This window comes from Leucopleurus acutus, assembly GCF_964270905.1.
Source record: "Leucopleurus acutus genome assembly, chromosome: 4".
NCBI lineage: Eukaryota > Metazoa > Chordata > Mammalia > Artiodactyla > Delphinidae > Leucopleurus > Leucopleurus acutus.
The window spans coordinates 146,859,929-146,876,145 of record NC_139146.1 but is presented as its reverse complement, the minus strand read 5'-3'; the positions used below and the strand labels follow the sequence as shown (position 1 = coordinate 146,876,145).

At 35.6% G+C, this 16,217-nt stretch overlaps 1 protein-coding gene across 1 annotated transcript in view; it reads left to right on the top strand.

Moving 5' to 3' along the window:
• Nucleotides 1–13,904, top strand: part of CCSER1 (coiled-coil serine rich protein 1) — a 1,268,926-nt gene extending 1,255,022 nt beyond the window's left edge. The window contains exon 11 of the mRNA XM_082837990.1: nucleotides 13,109–13,904. Coding sequence (XP_082694116.1) covers nucleotides 13,109–13,594 — 486 coding nt within the window. The 3' untranslated portion in view covers nucleotides 13,595–13,904. The remainder of the gene's footprint in view (nucleotides 1–13,108) is intronic.
• The last annotated feature ends 2,313 nt before the right edge of the window (nucleotides 13,905–16,217 follow it).

The window sequence follows — 16,217 nt, the reverse complement described above, 5'->3', positions numbered from 1 at the left end:
CTGTGGAACAAAAACCACATTCACAGAAAGATAGACAAGATGAAAAGGCAGAGGGCTATGTACCAGATGAACAAAATAAACCCCCAGAAAACCAACTAAATGAGGTGAAGATAGGCAACCTTCCAGAAAAAGAACTCAGAATAATGATAGTGAAGATGATCCAGGACCTCGGAAAAAGAATGGAGGCAAAGATCAAGAAGATGCAAGAAATGTTTAACAAACACCTAGAAGAGTTAAAGAACAACCAAACAGAGATGAACAATGCAATAACTGAAATGGAAACTACACTAGAAGGAATCCATAGCAGAATAACTGAGGCAGAAGAACCGATAAGTGACTTGGAAGACAGAATGGTGAAATTCACTGCTGCAGAACAGAATAAAAAGAATGAAAAGAAATGAAGACAGCCTAAGAGACCTCTGGGACAACATTAAATGCAACAACATTTGCATTATAGGGGTCCCAGAAGGAGAAGAGAGAGAGAGAAAGGACCCGAGAAAATATTTGAAGAGATGATAGTCAAAAACTTCCCTAACATGGGAAAGGAAATAGCCACCCAAGTCCAGGAAGCGCAGACAGTCCTATACAGGATAAACTCAAGGAGAAACATGCCAAGACACATAGTAATCAAATTTGCAAAAATTAAAGACAAAGAAAAATTATTGAAAGCAGCAAGGGAAAAACAAAAAATAATATACAAGGGAACTCCCATAAGGTTAACAGCTGATTTCTCAGCAGAAACTCTACAACCCAGAAGGGAGTGGCAAGATATACTTAAAGTGATGAAAGGGAAGAATGTACAACCAAGATTAATGTACCCGGCAAGGATCTCATTCAGATTTCACAGATAAAAGCTTTACAGACAAGGAAAAGCTAAGAGAATTCAGCACCACCAAACCAGCTCTACAACAAATGCTAAAGGAACTTCTCTTCGTGGGGAACACAAGACAAGAAAAGGACCTACAAAAACAAACCCAAAACAATTAAGAAAATGGTCATAGGAACATATATATCGATAATTACCTTAAACGTGAATGGATTAAATGCTCCAACCAAAAAACACAGGCTTGCTGAATGGATACAAAAACAAGACCCATATATATGCTGTCTACAAGAGACCCACTTCAGACCTAGGGACACATACAGACTGAAGGTGAGGGGATGGAAAAAGATATTCCATGCAAATGGAAATCAAAAGAAAGCTGGAGTAGCAATACTCATATCAGACAAAATAGACTTGAAAATAAGGAATGTTACAAGAGACAATGAAGGACACTACATAATGATCAAGGGATCAATCCAAGAAGAAGATATAACAATTATATATGCACCCAACATAGAAGCACCTCAATACATAAGGCAACTGCTAACAGCTATAAAAGAGGTAATTGACAGTAAAACAGTAATAGTGGGGGACTTTTAACACCTCACTTACACCAATGGACAGATCAGCCAGACAGAAAATTAATAAGGAAACACAAGCTTTAAATGACACAATAGACCAGATAGATTTAATTGATAGTCATAGGACATTCCATCCAAAAACAGATTACAATTTCTTCTCAAGTGCGCACAGAACATTCTCCAGGATAGGTCACATCTTGGGTCACAAATCAAGCCTTAGTAAATTTAAGAAAATTGAAATCATATCAAGCATCTTTTCTTACCACAACACTATGAGACTAGAATTGAATTACAGGGAAAAAAGCATAAAAAAACACAAATACATGGAGGCTAAACAGTATGTTACTAAATAACCAAGAGATCACTGAAGAAATCAAAGAGGAAATCAAAAAATACCTGGAGACATATGACAATGAAAACACGACGATCCAAAACCTATGGGATGCAGCAAAAGCAGTTCTAAGAGGGAAGTTTATAGCTATACAATCCTACCTCAAGAAACAAGAAAAATCTCAAGAAAACAATCTAGCCTTACACCTAAAGGAACTAGAGAAATAAGAACAAACAAAACCCAAAGTTAATAGAAGGAAATAAATCATAAAGACCAGAGCAGATATAAATGAAATGGAAAGAAAACTATAGGAAAGATGAACAAATCTAAAGGCTGGTTCTTTGAGAAGATAAACAAAATTGATAAACCATTAGCCAGACTCATCAAGAAAAAGAGGGAGAGGACTCAAATCAATAACATTAGAAATGAAAAAGAAGTTACAACAGATACCGAAAAAATACAGAGCATCCTAACAGACTACTACAAGCAACTCTATGCAAATAAAATGGACAACCTGGAAGAAATGGACAAATTCTTAGAAAGGTATAACTTTCCGAGACTGAACCAGAAGAAACAGAAAATATGAACAGACCAATCACAAGTAATGAAACTGAAACTGTGATTAAAAATCTTCCCACAAACAAAAGTCCAGGACCAGATGGCTTCACAGGTGAATTCTATCAAACATTTAGAGAAGAGCTAACACCCATCCTTCTCAAACTCTTCCAAAAAATTGCAGAGGAAGGAGCACTCCCAAACTAATTCTATGAGCCCATCATCACCCTTATACCAAAACGAGACAAAGATACTACAAAAAAAAAACTACAGGCCAATATCACTGATGAATATAGATGCAAAAATCCTCAACAAAATACTAGCAAACAGAATCCAACAACACATTAAAAGGATCATACACCATGTTCAAGTGGGATTTATCTCAGGGATGCAAGGATTCTTCAATATACGCAGATCAATCAATGTGATACACCACATTAACAAACTGAAGAAGAAAAACCATATGATCATATCAGTAGATGCAGAAAAAGCTTTTGATGAAATTCAACACCCATTTATGATAAAAACTCTCCAGAAAGTGGGCATAGAGGGAAGCTACATCAACATAATAAAGGCCATATATGACAAACCCACAGGAAACATCATTCTCAATGGTGAAAAAGTGAAAGCATTTCCTCTAAGATCAGGAACGAGACAAGGATGTCCACTCTCACCACTATTATTCAACATAGTTTTGGAAGTCCTAGCCATGGTAATCAGAGAAGAAAAAGAAATAAAAGGAATACAAATTGGAAAAGAAGTAAAGTTGTCACTGTTTGCAGATGACGTGATACTATACATAGAGAATCCTAAAAATGCCACCAGAAAACTACTAGAGCTAATCAATGAATTGGGTAAAGTTGCAGGATACAAAATTAATGCACATAAATCTCTGGCATTCCTATATACTAATGATGAAAAATCTGAAAGAGTAATTATGGAAACACTCCCTGGACAATTGGAAATTGCTTCAAGTATTTCTTTTCCTTTAGGAACAATTCTAGTTTACCACTACAACAAAAAGAATAAAATACCTTGGAATAAACTACCTAGGGAGACAAAAGACCTGTATGCAGAAAACTATAAGACACTGATGAAAGAAATTAAAGATGATACCAACAGATGGAGAGATATACCATGTACTTGGATTGGAAGAATCAATATTGTGAAAGTGACTATACTACCCAAAGTAATCTACAGATTCAATGCAATCCCTATCAAATTACCAATGGCATATTTTATGGAACTAGAACAAATCATCTTAAAATTTGTATGCAGACACAAAAGACTCCGACTAGCCAAAGCAGTCTTGAGGGAAAAACACGGACTTGAGGAATCAGACTCCTTGACTTCATACTATACTACAAAGCTATAGTCATCAAGACAATATGATACTGGCACAAAAACAAAAACATAGATCAATGGAACAAGATAGAAAGCCCAGAGGTAAACCCACGCACCTATGGTCAACTAATCTATGACAAAGGAGGCAAAGATATACATAGAAAAGACTGTCTCTTCAATTAGTGGTGCTGGGAAAGCTGGACAGCTACATATAAAAGAATGAAATTAGAACACTCCCTAACACCATACACAAAAATAAACTTAAAATGGATTTGAGACCTAAATGTAAGACCGGACACTATAAAACTCTTAGAGGAAAACATAGGAAGTACACTCTTTGACATAAATCACAGCAAGATCTTTTTTGATCCACCTCCTAGAGTAATGGAAATAAAAACAAAAATAAACAAATGGGACCTAATGAAACTTCAAAGCTTTTACACAGCAAAGGAAACCATAAACAAGACGAAAAGACAGCTCTCAGAATGGGAGAAAATATTTGCAAACGAATCAGTGGACAAGGATTAATCTCCAAATATATAAACAGATCATGCAGCTCAATGTTAAAGAAACAAACAACCCAATCCAAAAATGGGCAGAAGACCTAAATAGACATTTCTCCAAAGAAGACATACAGATGGCCAAGAAGCACATGAAAAGCTCAACATCACTAATTATTAGAGAAATGCAAATCAAAACTACAATGAGGTATCACCTCACACCAGTTAGAATGGGCATCATCAGAAAATGTACAAACAATTGCTTGAGAGGCTGTGGAGAAAATGAACCCTTTTGCACTGTTGGTGGAAATGTAAATTGATACAGCCACTATGGACAACAGTGTGGAGATTCCTTAAAAAACTAAAAATAGAATTACCATATGATCCAGCAATCCCACTACTGGGCATATACCCAGAGAAAACCATAATTCAAAAAGACACATGCACCCCAATGTTCATTGCAGCACTATTTACAATAGCCAGGAGATGGAAGCAACCTAAGTGTCCATCATCAGATGAATGGATAAAGAAGATGTGGCACATATATACAATGGAATATTACTCAGCCATAAAAAGAAACAAAATTGAGTTATTTGTAGTGAGGTGGATGGACCTAGAGTCTGTCATACAGAGTGAAGTAAGTCAGAAAGAGAATAATATCATATATTAACGCATGTATGTGGAACCTAGAAAAATGGTACAGATGAACCAGTTTGCAGGGCAGAAGTTGAGACACAGATGTAGAGAACAAATGTATGGACACCAAAGTGGGAAAACTGCGGTGGGGTGGGGATGATGGTGTGCTGAATTGGGCAATTGGGATTGACATGTATACACTGATATGTATAAAATTGTTTTTTTATACTGCGGTGTTCTTATTAGTTATCAAACAAACAAAACTTCCTTTGGGTTATTTGTATGGAAATATGTTAATATAAATGTTTCCGACATTACATGAAATTTCTAAAAATCTTATATGTTCTGGTATAATGTTATAAGTCATAATTCTAGTTATTACTTTAAATGTATATCTCAGAAATAACTAAATTTCCTTGTTAATTACATTATTATGAACTTTCATCAAATCTTTTTTTTTTTTTTTTTTTTTGTGGTACGCGGGCCTCTCACTGTTGTGGCCTCTCCCGTTGCGGAGCACAGGCTCCGGACACGCAGGCTCAGTGGCCATGGCTCACGGGCCTAGCCGCTCCACGGCATGTGGGATCTTCCCGGACCAGGGCATGAACCCGTGTCCCCTGCACCGGCAGCCAGACTCTCAACCACTGCGCCACCAGGGAAGCCCTCATCAAATCTTTAACTGTGGTCATTTTTAAGTCTTTTGTCATTTACAGACAGTCCTCGGTGTACTCTGATGCTTTTGCAAATATGTTCCTATAAAAGGGTTTCATCTTCAAGGAATTCATGGAAAAGACTCTGAGAAGTACAGGTTTCTGGTAACTGACTATACTGCTGAACTGAATGAATAAGCATTTTCAGAACTCTAATGGAAAACTGATGAATTCATAAAAGTGCTAACAAAAGATCAAGATAAAAAAAATTAATTACATGGGACTGAGTGAACTGATGAGGATGATTATAATTTTTGTGACTTTCTGTTTGAAAAACAAAAAGAATCCCACAAGTACTCAGAGGCAAAAAATGTACAAATCAATTTTCACTGCAAAGTAAAGGAGCTGTTACAGTGGAGGATTACTGGACTGAATGTCAATATTATAACATAGTATGAGTGTGTTTCGTGTTTGGTAATTGCAATCATTGTTGCTTTTGTTGTGGTCATGCATTTACAGTGCTTGGTGTCAGTCTATTTATCTCTTGTAAAAATAAAATACAGTGTCTGTGTGTGTGTGTGTGTGTGTGTGGGAGAAAAAAAAAAGATCCAGGTAGTATATCAATCCATATAGATCAAAGTAATCAACTCATCAATGAGATAAAAATGTCTAGAGAAAGAACATTTCATATTAGATAAGCTATATCAGTAAGGGTAAAAAACATGGTAGTAGATTCTTCTCTGGACTATATAAATATTAAGGAGCTACTGGTAAATGCCAGGTACTATTGGGAGGAGTGGATTCAGCGTTAAACAAGACAGGCAATGTCCCTGCCCTTATGAAACTTCTATTTTAGTTGGCTTGGGTGTGGAAGTAAGTGTGGGTCAAAGTGTCTATTCTTGAACATAAAGCATCCAGTATTCTGCATTTTATGTTCTACTTACTTGATCTAGAGTCTCGTTAGTAAGAAACCATAAACCTTACTCAGGAGGCATGTTTCTTCTCAGTATGAATTACCCAAGAGTTACTACTTAGCTTCTCCTGATAATTCTGGCTCACTTTAACATAATTTCATATACATCTCTTATTTAAATTCAAATTATAATGTTATTTTCAGTAATCTTTATAATTTGTTAAAATACTATTTAATATTAGCCATTTTTCTAATGTAATACCATTTTTTTTCTACTAGCTATTGGAAATTGCTTCAAGTATTTCTTTTCCTTTAGGAACAATTCTAGTTGTAAAACAATACTGTCTTTGGTTAAGTGGAGAACATTTGCAGAAAAATATATCTTAAAATCAAATAAAATAACCAATCGTGTGCTAACTTTTAATCTATATAAGAAACTAGGAAGTTGTTGCCTGATAACATTTTTGGCAATTACCAGTATAGTTCACACACACGAAATAAAGTTCAGAAAAACATGAAATTCATTAAGCAGTGACTGAAACATTGCTCCCCTCCTCATTAATTCTATCATGTCACCCTGCCTTAATGAAAATTGGGCTATGCACATTGGCCTGATTACTGTATATATTCTTTGCATCAGCTATAAGACAATTTTTAAATGTAATAAAACCCCTAAAATCAGGATAAATCTTACAATCAATGTTTTCAACTGTTGCAGTTGCAGTGTTTTTACATTGCTCTGTGCGGATTTTATCATAGTTTCATATTGTTCTTTCTTCGATTGAGTTATATGCAGTATTAGCACTACATGTGGTGAGTTACCAATAAGAATATTTTCAAAAAGCTTTTACTATGATTTGGTATTATAGCAAATGTTATTTTGTATATGGAAAGCCAAGGAAAGAAAGAAAGAGTATAACTTTGATATTAATGAAAAAAAATTGTACTTGCATTGCCTTCAATTCCATACTCTCTTCTAAATTAAAAACCAAATGCTTTATGAAATCAAAACAAGGAATATACTCACACGTACATGAAGCTGTATCATTGAGACAAATGCAAAAATACTATCAAACCTAAGAAAGGGAAGTGAAGACATAAGAAATTTGAATGAGAGGCTGGTGTGACTGATGAATGGGTCACACCACTGGTAAGGAAGGAATGTGGTTTTTATTTGTTTTTGTTTGTTTTAGAAGATGTTGGGGGTAGAAGTTTATTAATTTATTTATTTTTGCTATGTTGGGTCTTCGTTTCTGTGCAAGGGCTTTCTCTAGTTGTGGCGAGCGAGGGCCACTCTTCATTGCGGTGCGCGGGCCTCTCACTATCGCGGCCTCTCTTATTGCGGAGCACAGGCTCCAGACGCGCAGGCTCAGCAGTTGTGGCTAACGGGCCTAGTTGCTCCGCGGCATGTGGGATCCTCCCAGACCAGGGCTTGAACCCGTGTCCCCTGCATTAGCAGGCAGATTCCCAACGACTGCGCCACCAGGCAAGCCCTGTTTTTAATTAGCATCATAAGTTTTGTTTGTTTTTTCCTTCATAGTGGTATGTAAAATAATAATGTGTTTTAAAATCGTTCATCCTGAATTCAATGAAATGCAGATTATATACTCCAGTGAAGAAATGAGAGGAAAAATAATTATAGGGAAGTAAAGAACTGATTTTATTATAATCTTCAGTTTTGACTGATTAGTCACTAAATTTGCCATCCATCCATCTTCTACTAGGAACCCAAAGGATAGGTAATAAAATAACTGTTTGAGGGGCTTCCCTGGTGGCACAGTGGTTGAGATTCTGCCCGCCAATGCAGGGGACATGGGTTTGAACCCTGGTCTGGGAAGATCCCAGATGCCGTGGAGCAACTAGGCCTGTGAGCCACCACTACTGAGCCTGCGCGTCTCGAGCCTGTGCCCCGCAACGAGAGGCCGCGACAGTGAAAGGCCCACACACCGCAGTGAAGAGTGGCTCCTGCTTGCCGCAACTAGAGAAAGCCTTCGCACAGAAACGAAGACCCAACACAGCCAAAAATAAATAAATAAATAAATTTATAAAAAATAAAAAAATAACTGACAACTAAATTGTCTAAAAACTAACATAATTATATTCGTTTGTGGAAATTTAATTCCAGCTTTAAGAAAGATGTGGCTAGGTATATGCACTGAAAGTTCCCTCTGGGGAAGTGATGTCAAGAGCTTCAGAAGGAATTAACATCAATTAGCAGCATGATGAAAAACTTATTTCCCTCTGGACTACTGCAACCAAATACAAATTTTGTGTGTATGTGTGTATATATATATATATATATGCAAAAATATATTTTTATATTTTGAATCAAAGGGATCTTTCCTATATTTGTCTATATAGAATTAAGTACATATTTAAATGTAGACTTTTAGAACTGGAAGATAATTGAATAAATGTTAGAGTTTCTTCAAGATCTAATTTTTATCTTCTATTTTTCTCATCTCTTTCAATAGGCTCATAAATGAAGCCCAGAGAAATTAATTTCTTCATCAAAGTTCACACAGTTTGATAGCAGCACAGACAAGATTAGAGTCTTTGGCCCAAGGTTCAGTGTTCTTTCCATTATGCCAAATTATCCCCTAATGTATTAGGTACGTAAGTAGGATAATGAGTGTAGTGGATGCTGTGATGTGCTCCCCAGTTCTCTCCTCCCCCACCCCAATCACACACACATACACTCACACACATTTTCACAACTAAAGCCTTCATTTTCCCAGTTGGTAAAAAAGTTGGCAGCTAATAGCATTCAAGTAAGTTCCTTTACAAAAAAAAAAAAAAAAAAAAGCCTGTTCATTCATGGTTACACCCCCTTCCCAGATATTGCCAATGTCCAGTAACTTGTTGATATAAGAGTATAAGGCTCCCAACCACTTGCCTAACTTGGGGACAATTCTGAGGAGTCATCCCAGCTTCCGATTTCCCTGTGTGATTATCTGAGATAGATAGTTTAATTGCATAGAGTTTAACTTCTCCCCCTTACAGACACTGCTTTCTTCATTACCCCATGGGTGTTGACTTGAGAATACACTCTAGTAAACTTTTGTTTATTGTCTCAAATATTTGTCTCAGAATCTGTTCTAGGGAACCAAACCATAAAAATAAATGTAAAATTACTCAAGTATTCTGGAGTAAATTACTGTGCTTTTTTAAGTTGAGATAGAAGTATTCAAAGTGGTTTTACTTCTAAAGGATGAAGCAAGCATCTATCAGAGAAACTTCTAGGTGTATTCACTTTATTTTGTTACTATACTTATTGTTGCTGTCATCAAGATAACTATTCTTCAGGTATAATATTAGGCATTTTATACACAGCAGTTCATTAAGTCTTAAATATAATCCTGTATGTAGATACAGGTATGAATGTAAATCTTTGTTTCCCAGATGAGGAAATTGGAGATTTGGGAAGAGTAATTAACTTGCCATGGTCACTTAGCTAGAAATTGTCTGATTCTGGGTGATTCTCTCATTAGACCTCAAGCTGCCTAAATGCAAGAGCTGGTTCTCTTATGAACAATACTATTTCCTATCACATAATATAGCACCTTGCTCTCAGTAGAGGTCAATAAATATTTATCAAATCAGCAAAGGACCCTTTATTTGTCTGACCCCAAATCCATGCCATTAGCCCCATGTGCTCTGCAGTCACCCATGTACACTGTGAGCCCTAGACTTAATGATGAACATCACAAAGAACTAAAAAAAAAAAAGGAAAAGTCTAAGATGTTAAAAGCAAACTATGCTGAACAAACAGGAATGGGTGATTTAAATATGCATTTAAAAAAATAGATCATTTTGTTTCCTTTTATAGTAGATGCATATGTACCTTGTAGGATCAGATGTTATACCAGAGAACACTGAGTCTGCCTATGGGATTGAGTCATTTGATCCCTTTCAATATGTCTTATTAAAACTATATTCAATTTAATGTAATATATCCCAGGAGGGTTAAAATGATCGCATAAAGAAAATGATGAACATTTCCACAAATCTAATGTTAAAGTAATGGAAATGAAGTTTCCACTCATCTCCTCAGCTTTCCTAGGCAGCATGTATATAAATAGAATAGAAAGGTTTATTATCAAGATGAATTTACCAATGGCTCTTTTGTTCTGAAACGAATTTTTTTCTCAGAGTATTTTATACCCATGATGTTTCTGACATTTGGATGTGATATTAGGCACAGTGTTTGAGGATCTTTCAATAACTGATTCAACAGTTAAGTAAGCATCTTATAGAAGTAAAGTCACAAAGAAGAAAAGAAAAGAAAATCTCACATTTCTAAGTAGGTCCAAATACCTAGCCTATTTCTTTCACTCCCAAGAAAGTCCCTGAAACACCTTCTGCAAGTCATACAATCCTTCTTTCATACAAACAGGTAACCAGCCTTACTATCTCTACTGCAAATCAAGGGAAGAGTTAAAATGGCAAATTAGAAGGAATGGAGAGGGTCTGATATATGTAAGCACAAATTAAAAACTAGAATGGCAGCTTACTATAGACATTAAGACAATTTAAAGAAAGAAAACACATGGTTAGCAAAATATCTCAATCTGAAGTCACTGAGTATAAAGACACCCTAAAGATATCCCCAATAGAACTTAGTTTTACAGAAAATTGGGGATATTCATCTCAGTAATGATAATCTTGAAGCCTCAGTTTAAGTTACAGTATGGTTCTGCATGTACTTTATTTTAGAAAAATGTGATACATTTTAGAAATATTCCCATGGGAATACTGGGAGGCAGAATGAATCAGTGGTTAATCAAGCAGACTGTCTATCTTACACTATCTGTAGAGCACAAACTCACTGTGTTGTTTTCTAGCCTGTGTAATGGGACTGATAGAAGCTACCTCAAGAGACTCTTGTGAGGGATAAATAAGGGCATTAGAAAAATGCTTGGCATATAATACACACTCAATAAATATATTATCTCAAGCAGATAAGCTATTTTTCATCAAATATTTATCAAATGCTTAATATGTACCAGAGAATTGGGTCAGGAGGTTTAGATTGGAGATAGGAGAAGTAGACGACTTAAGGTTGCCTATTTGCAGTACATCAGCAAGGACTTGATTTAAAGATATGTGAGGAAAAAGAGAAAGCAAAGGTGATTTAGAGATGTTGGCCTGATAGTGGTACCATTAGTGAGAAGGAGGGTATTTGGGGAAGAATAGGTTGCAGACTCAAAATCAAGTTTATTTTTTTGGTTTTGTTTTATGTCAGATTAGGAATGTTAATTAGTCAAAGTGATGATGCTGGGTAAGTAAATTAGGGCTCAAAGTAGAGACCAGGTTCGGAGAAGTGGTTTTCTAGGGAACAAACAATGAAAAGTTGGGTATTTAAAAACTATGCCATTTAGATGTCAGGTACACAGAAATTTTCATTGGTCCTTCAGCACATTTTGTACTAGCCTACTGCCATGTGCTCTATTCTCCTCTCTCTTACCTCTTTCTCTTCCCTTTTTTCCTCCTTCTTTGTAACAACAATAAATCCTTCATTTTTTGCCACCAGAGCAATAAGCCAACTAGTTAGTTTCTATCTCAATGTATTTTTCTAAACCAAGACAGTGCTCTCTTCAAGAGGAATTCTGCTGCCAGTTTGTAATCTTTGCTTCCTCCACAACATGATTCAATAAGCTATGTCTTGCTCCTGTAATTAGAGTATAAATTTCTTGTGAGAAAGCAGATGGGCCTACACTCATGGACCTGATTTTGATTAATAAAGTGCATCCAAAAGTCTAAATGCTGAAATTTCTTTTAAGTGCCCTGTTCTCTGTAGGTCATTGGAGTGACTTCTTTTTTACTTCCTTAAATTTCTAGGTTACCACTTGGCTGATACAAATCATGATATTGATCATTCTAAAACTCTCTGAGCGTACACTCAAGTAAATGTAGCATATTAAATCCAACAAAAATGTATAGATTCATACATAGATGTTCATTACTTATTAAAATAACATGTATTCTCAGAGAAAATTATAGAATTCAAACTTAGGAAATTAGATAAACACATTTCAAAATGCCTTTTAATTCAACTCTGAAAAGAAATGAGCTATCAAGCCATGAAAAGACATCAAGAAACCTGAAATGCATATTACTAAGTGAAAGAGGCCAACCTGAAAATACTACATACTGTATGAGTCCAACTTTGTGACACTCTAAAAAGGCAAAACTATGGAGATAGTAGTTGCCAGTGGTGGGGACAGGAGGGGAGAGATGAGTAGGCCGAGCACAGGGGATTTTTAGGGTAGGGAAAATACTCTCTATGACAATATAATAATGGATAAATGTCATTATTGTGTCCAAACCCATAGAATGTAGAACTCCAAGAGTGAACCCTGAGGTAAGCTGTGGACTTTGGGTAATTATGATGTGTCTGCATAGGTTCATCCTGGGTAAAAAGTAACACCATTCTGTCGAGTAATGTTGATAATGAGGGAGGTTATGAATGTGTGGAGGCAGGTCTATGAGAAATTTCTGTACCTTCCTCTCAATTTTGTTGCCAACTTAAAACTGCTCTTTAAAAAAGTATTTTAATAAATGCCTTTTAGAGTTATTCATTTAACCACTCTTTACAGTAGAATTGCACTGGTAAATATAATCTCATGGAAAAGAGAAAATAATTCTATTGATATTTTTTAAGCCTTGTTGAAAACTTATGGTTTTGGACACAAATGCGAAAGCAACACCCTGGTGTGTGTGCTATGAACGTATTTTTTAAAGACATCTTTTCTTTTCCATATCTTTACCTCAGGCTACATATCGAAATCGAATTGTGAACCAAAGTCTCAGCACAAGGGACAGAAAAGCAATGCATACTCCCACCGAGGACCGTTTTAGATACTCAGCAGCGGACCAGACAAGCCCCTACAAAAGCAAGACCTGTCAGCTCTCCAGTCTATGTTTAAGCAATTTTTTGAAGGACAAGGAACTAGTGGAAGTTATCAAACACTCCAGAGGAACTTACGAAACCCTCACGTCAGAGGTCACCCAGAATTTACGGGCCACTGTAGGGCAGAACTCTCTGAAACCGATAGCTAAGACCGAAGGGCTCTCCACGTTCTCAGAGAAACCAAAGGACCAAACTGCTGTGGCCCGACAGCATTCAACCTTTACAGGCAGGTTTGGACAACCGCCAAGAGGGCCAATCTCTTTACACATGTACAGCAGAAAGAATGTTTTCCTCCATCACAATTTACACACAACTGAGCTGCAGGCTCTAGGCCAGCAGGATGGGTAATTAAATCACCCCATTCCTGTCTCTGGGTAGGATAAGACGGTTAGTGTTTCTCGTGCATAGCTCATGTTTAAATTTTCATGTATTTTTTATTACTTTTTATTTTTAGTTATAAACAAAGAACTTTACTTTTTTTTTTTAGAATGAGGGTTCAAGCATGTTAATTGAATTAGGTTTAATAGCTTTGGAGACTTTATTATATATATGTATAATAAATGAGACCATCTTGCTGGTTTATATACAGGCCATAATTTATTTATCTTTTATTTTTATCAGTCACTGATATGCATTGAAGTTTCAGGAGATAATATCAAATAGCACTCTGTTCACTTAATGGTGTTACTGTGAAAATAGATGTGCAGAATAGATAAAGCGATTGTAAGGAATTTTAAATTACATAGTTAATAGAGAGAGAAAAGAGGGATTTTAAAGTCTTGTATTTGGTGGTGTATTTATTTGAAGAATGAAGCTTGCTTGCATATAACCTAGAGATGCGTTTGTCTCTCTGTTACATACAATCAAGCTTATCTTGCCATACGATTAAGGGGGAAAGTGGTATTTCTTTTATCCTCTAAGTGTTTAGTTCACACTAGTTCACAAAGGATTTCAGACTGAGTAATTGCTAGCCAAATAGAGAATGACAGCTCTGATCTTCGAAACAATTTGCTTTTAGTTTTTGCTATTGATGTCGAAGTACTATGACATAACACAGTGAGGTGGTAATGTTGCCTGAATTTTGTCAAATGATGCGTAAAACATGACATGCTACACTCTGAGTCACTGTCATGGTTATATCACCATATTTTTTAAAAATTTGAGGAATAGAACATTCTAAGAAAATTATTTTACTTCACTTTCCTTATATTTTTTAATTTTTCACTTCTTTTTTTAATGTATGTCCAATTTTGCTTTATATACATTATTAACCCACATCAATTACTCTACATTATGAATTGAGGAAGAGAAAGTCAGTTTCTTGGTAGCCCAGTTTACACTATTTTGACTATTCAGTCATCTAGATTTAGAGAAAAAAGTAAAATATATGTAAACTTCGGCAGTTTGATCTTAGAAATAAATCTCTAACAGGAATACTTCACTCGTTTGATGGCAAATATTTCTCTTAAACAAGGCCTAATATGTCTTATACATAAGTGCACGTGAGATAAATAATTCCTTTATGTTTAATTAATCATAGAGCTGTATGCAGCTATAGAAATAAATAATTTTAAAATGACCAGTAGGAATCAGGGCTGCAGCTTTCTTATACGAAGATAAAAGTTAATAACTGAATCCATATTAGGCACAGTCCATGCAAATTGAAATTGTCATACCTACTGCATGATCTGTTTCCCTTGTGCTCTCTGACAGAATCCATGAAGTGAATAAAGGGAAACTGAGATAGCAGTTTTAGCATGGCATCTGACTAACTTGCTTAAATTAAAGCTATGTGTGAAATGCATCTCCTAAAGCAAAAGTGCATTTGAGCTGTATGCTTTGGGAAAAAGCCATTAGATATCCCCCCACTAGCTTTAACTATTAAACTTTAACCACTTTTCAAACTTCGATTAGAATTGATAAGAGTAAAGAGTTTAGTGGATATGCTGGATTTGTAATTTTGGTTTTCCAAAAGGAAAACACATGTGCATCAAGACAAATGTTTGCCAAATGTTTTCTTTTTTGTGTCTGTTTGTAATTCTGCCAAAAGAGAATAATGCACACTGCAATTTGCTTCGCTTAATGAGACTGCTATCTAAAATTCCCACTATACTTTAGAAGTTATAATATTCATGCAGACAGACATTTTGGGCTGGATGGTATTTAAGAAATGATAGAAAAATTATGATTATTAATTGTGGTATTCAGCTTCATTTGTCCTAAAAGTTGGTGTGTGTTACTAGAGTATTTGAAGTCTGTAAATAAATCAGAACGGTCAAATAATCAAGGATTTTTTCCCAGGATATGGAAGAACTATGTATCACAAATAATGTTTTTGATTTGGACTTTTGGAGCTTATAGTTTTGCTTTCCTGGAAGATAGACTTTTGAATTATACTTTGTAAAAAATAATCTATTTAAGAAAATCTGTCATTTAATAGACATTTTAAGAGATGTTTTAAATGCTAGTATTTTCTTGAAAAATCTTTTTTAAAGCTGAAACATTCAAAAAGAAAACCTGGGTTAAACAGTTCAATTTTAAAAGGAGGGGTATTTTTTGGAAATATCATCTTAAAGCTGTTTTGTATCAGTATTTTCAGCATTGTTATAATATTATTTGTAATACTAAGTGTAACTCAGGCCTGGAGAAGGTGTAAGCCCACTATGCTAATATGCATCAGTAACTGTAAAACAGGGGTTCTTTGTAAGTTCCTCTTGTGTATATAGAGTACTTACGTGGGCATTCTTTCAGCAAATTGATTTCTTTGTACTAAAATCTCTAGTTTTCTAAGACAGTTCCATGTATAAAAATGATTTATACATTTCTCCAAGGCGGTACATATCCAAAGACATGACACCAGGGGGAAAAAGTGCTTGTTTTTCTGATGGAAGCAGTTGTCTTTTCTTTCCCTTCCTGTTTCTTCTGTGCATGTGTATGTGTAGCTAAGCCTAAGTAACTCTGTAAAATTTCT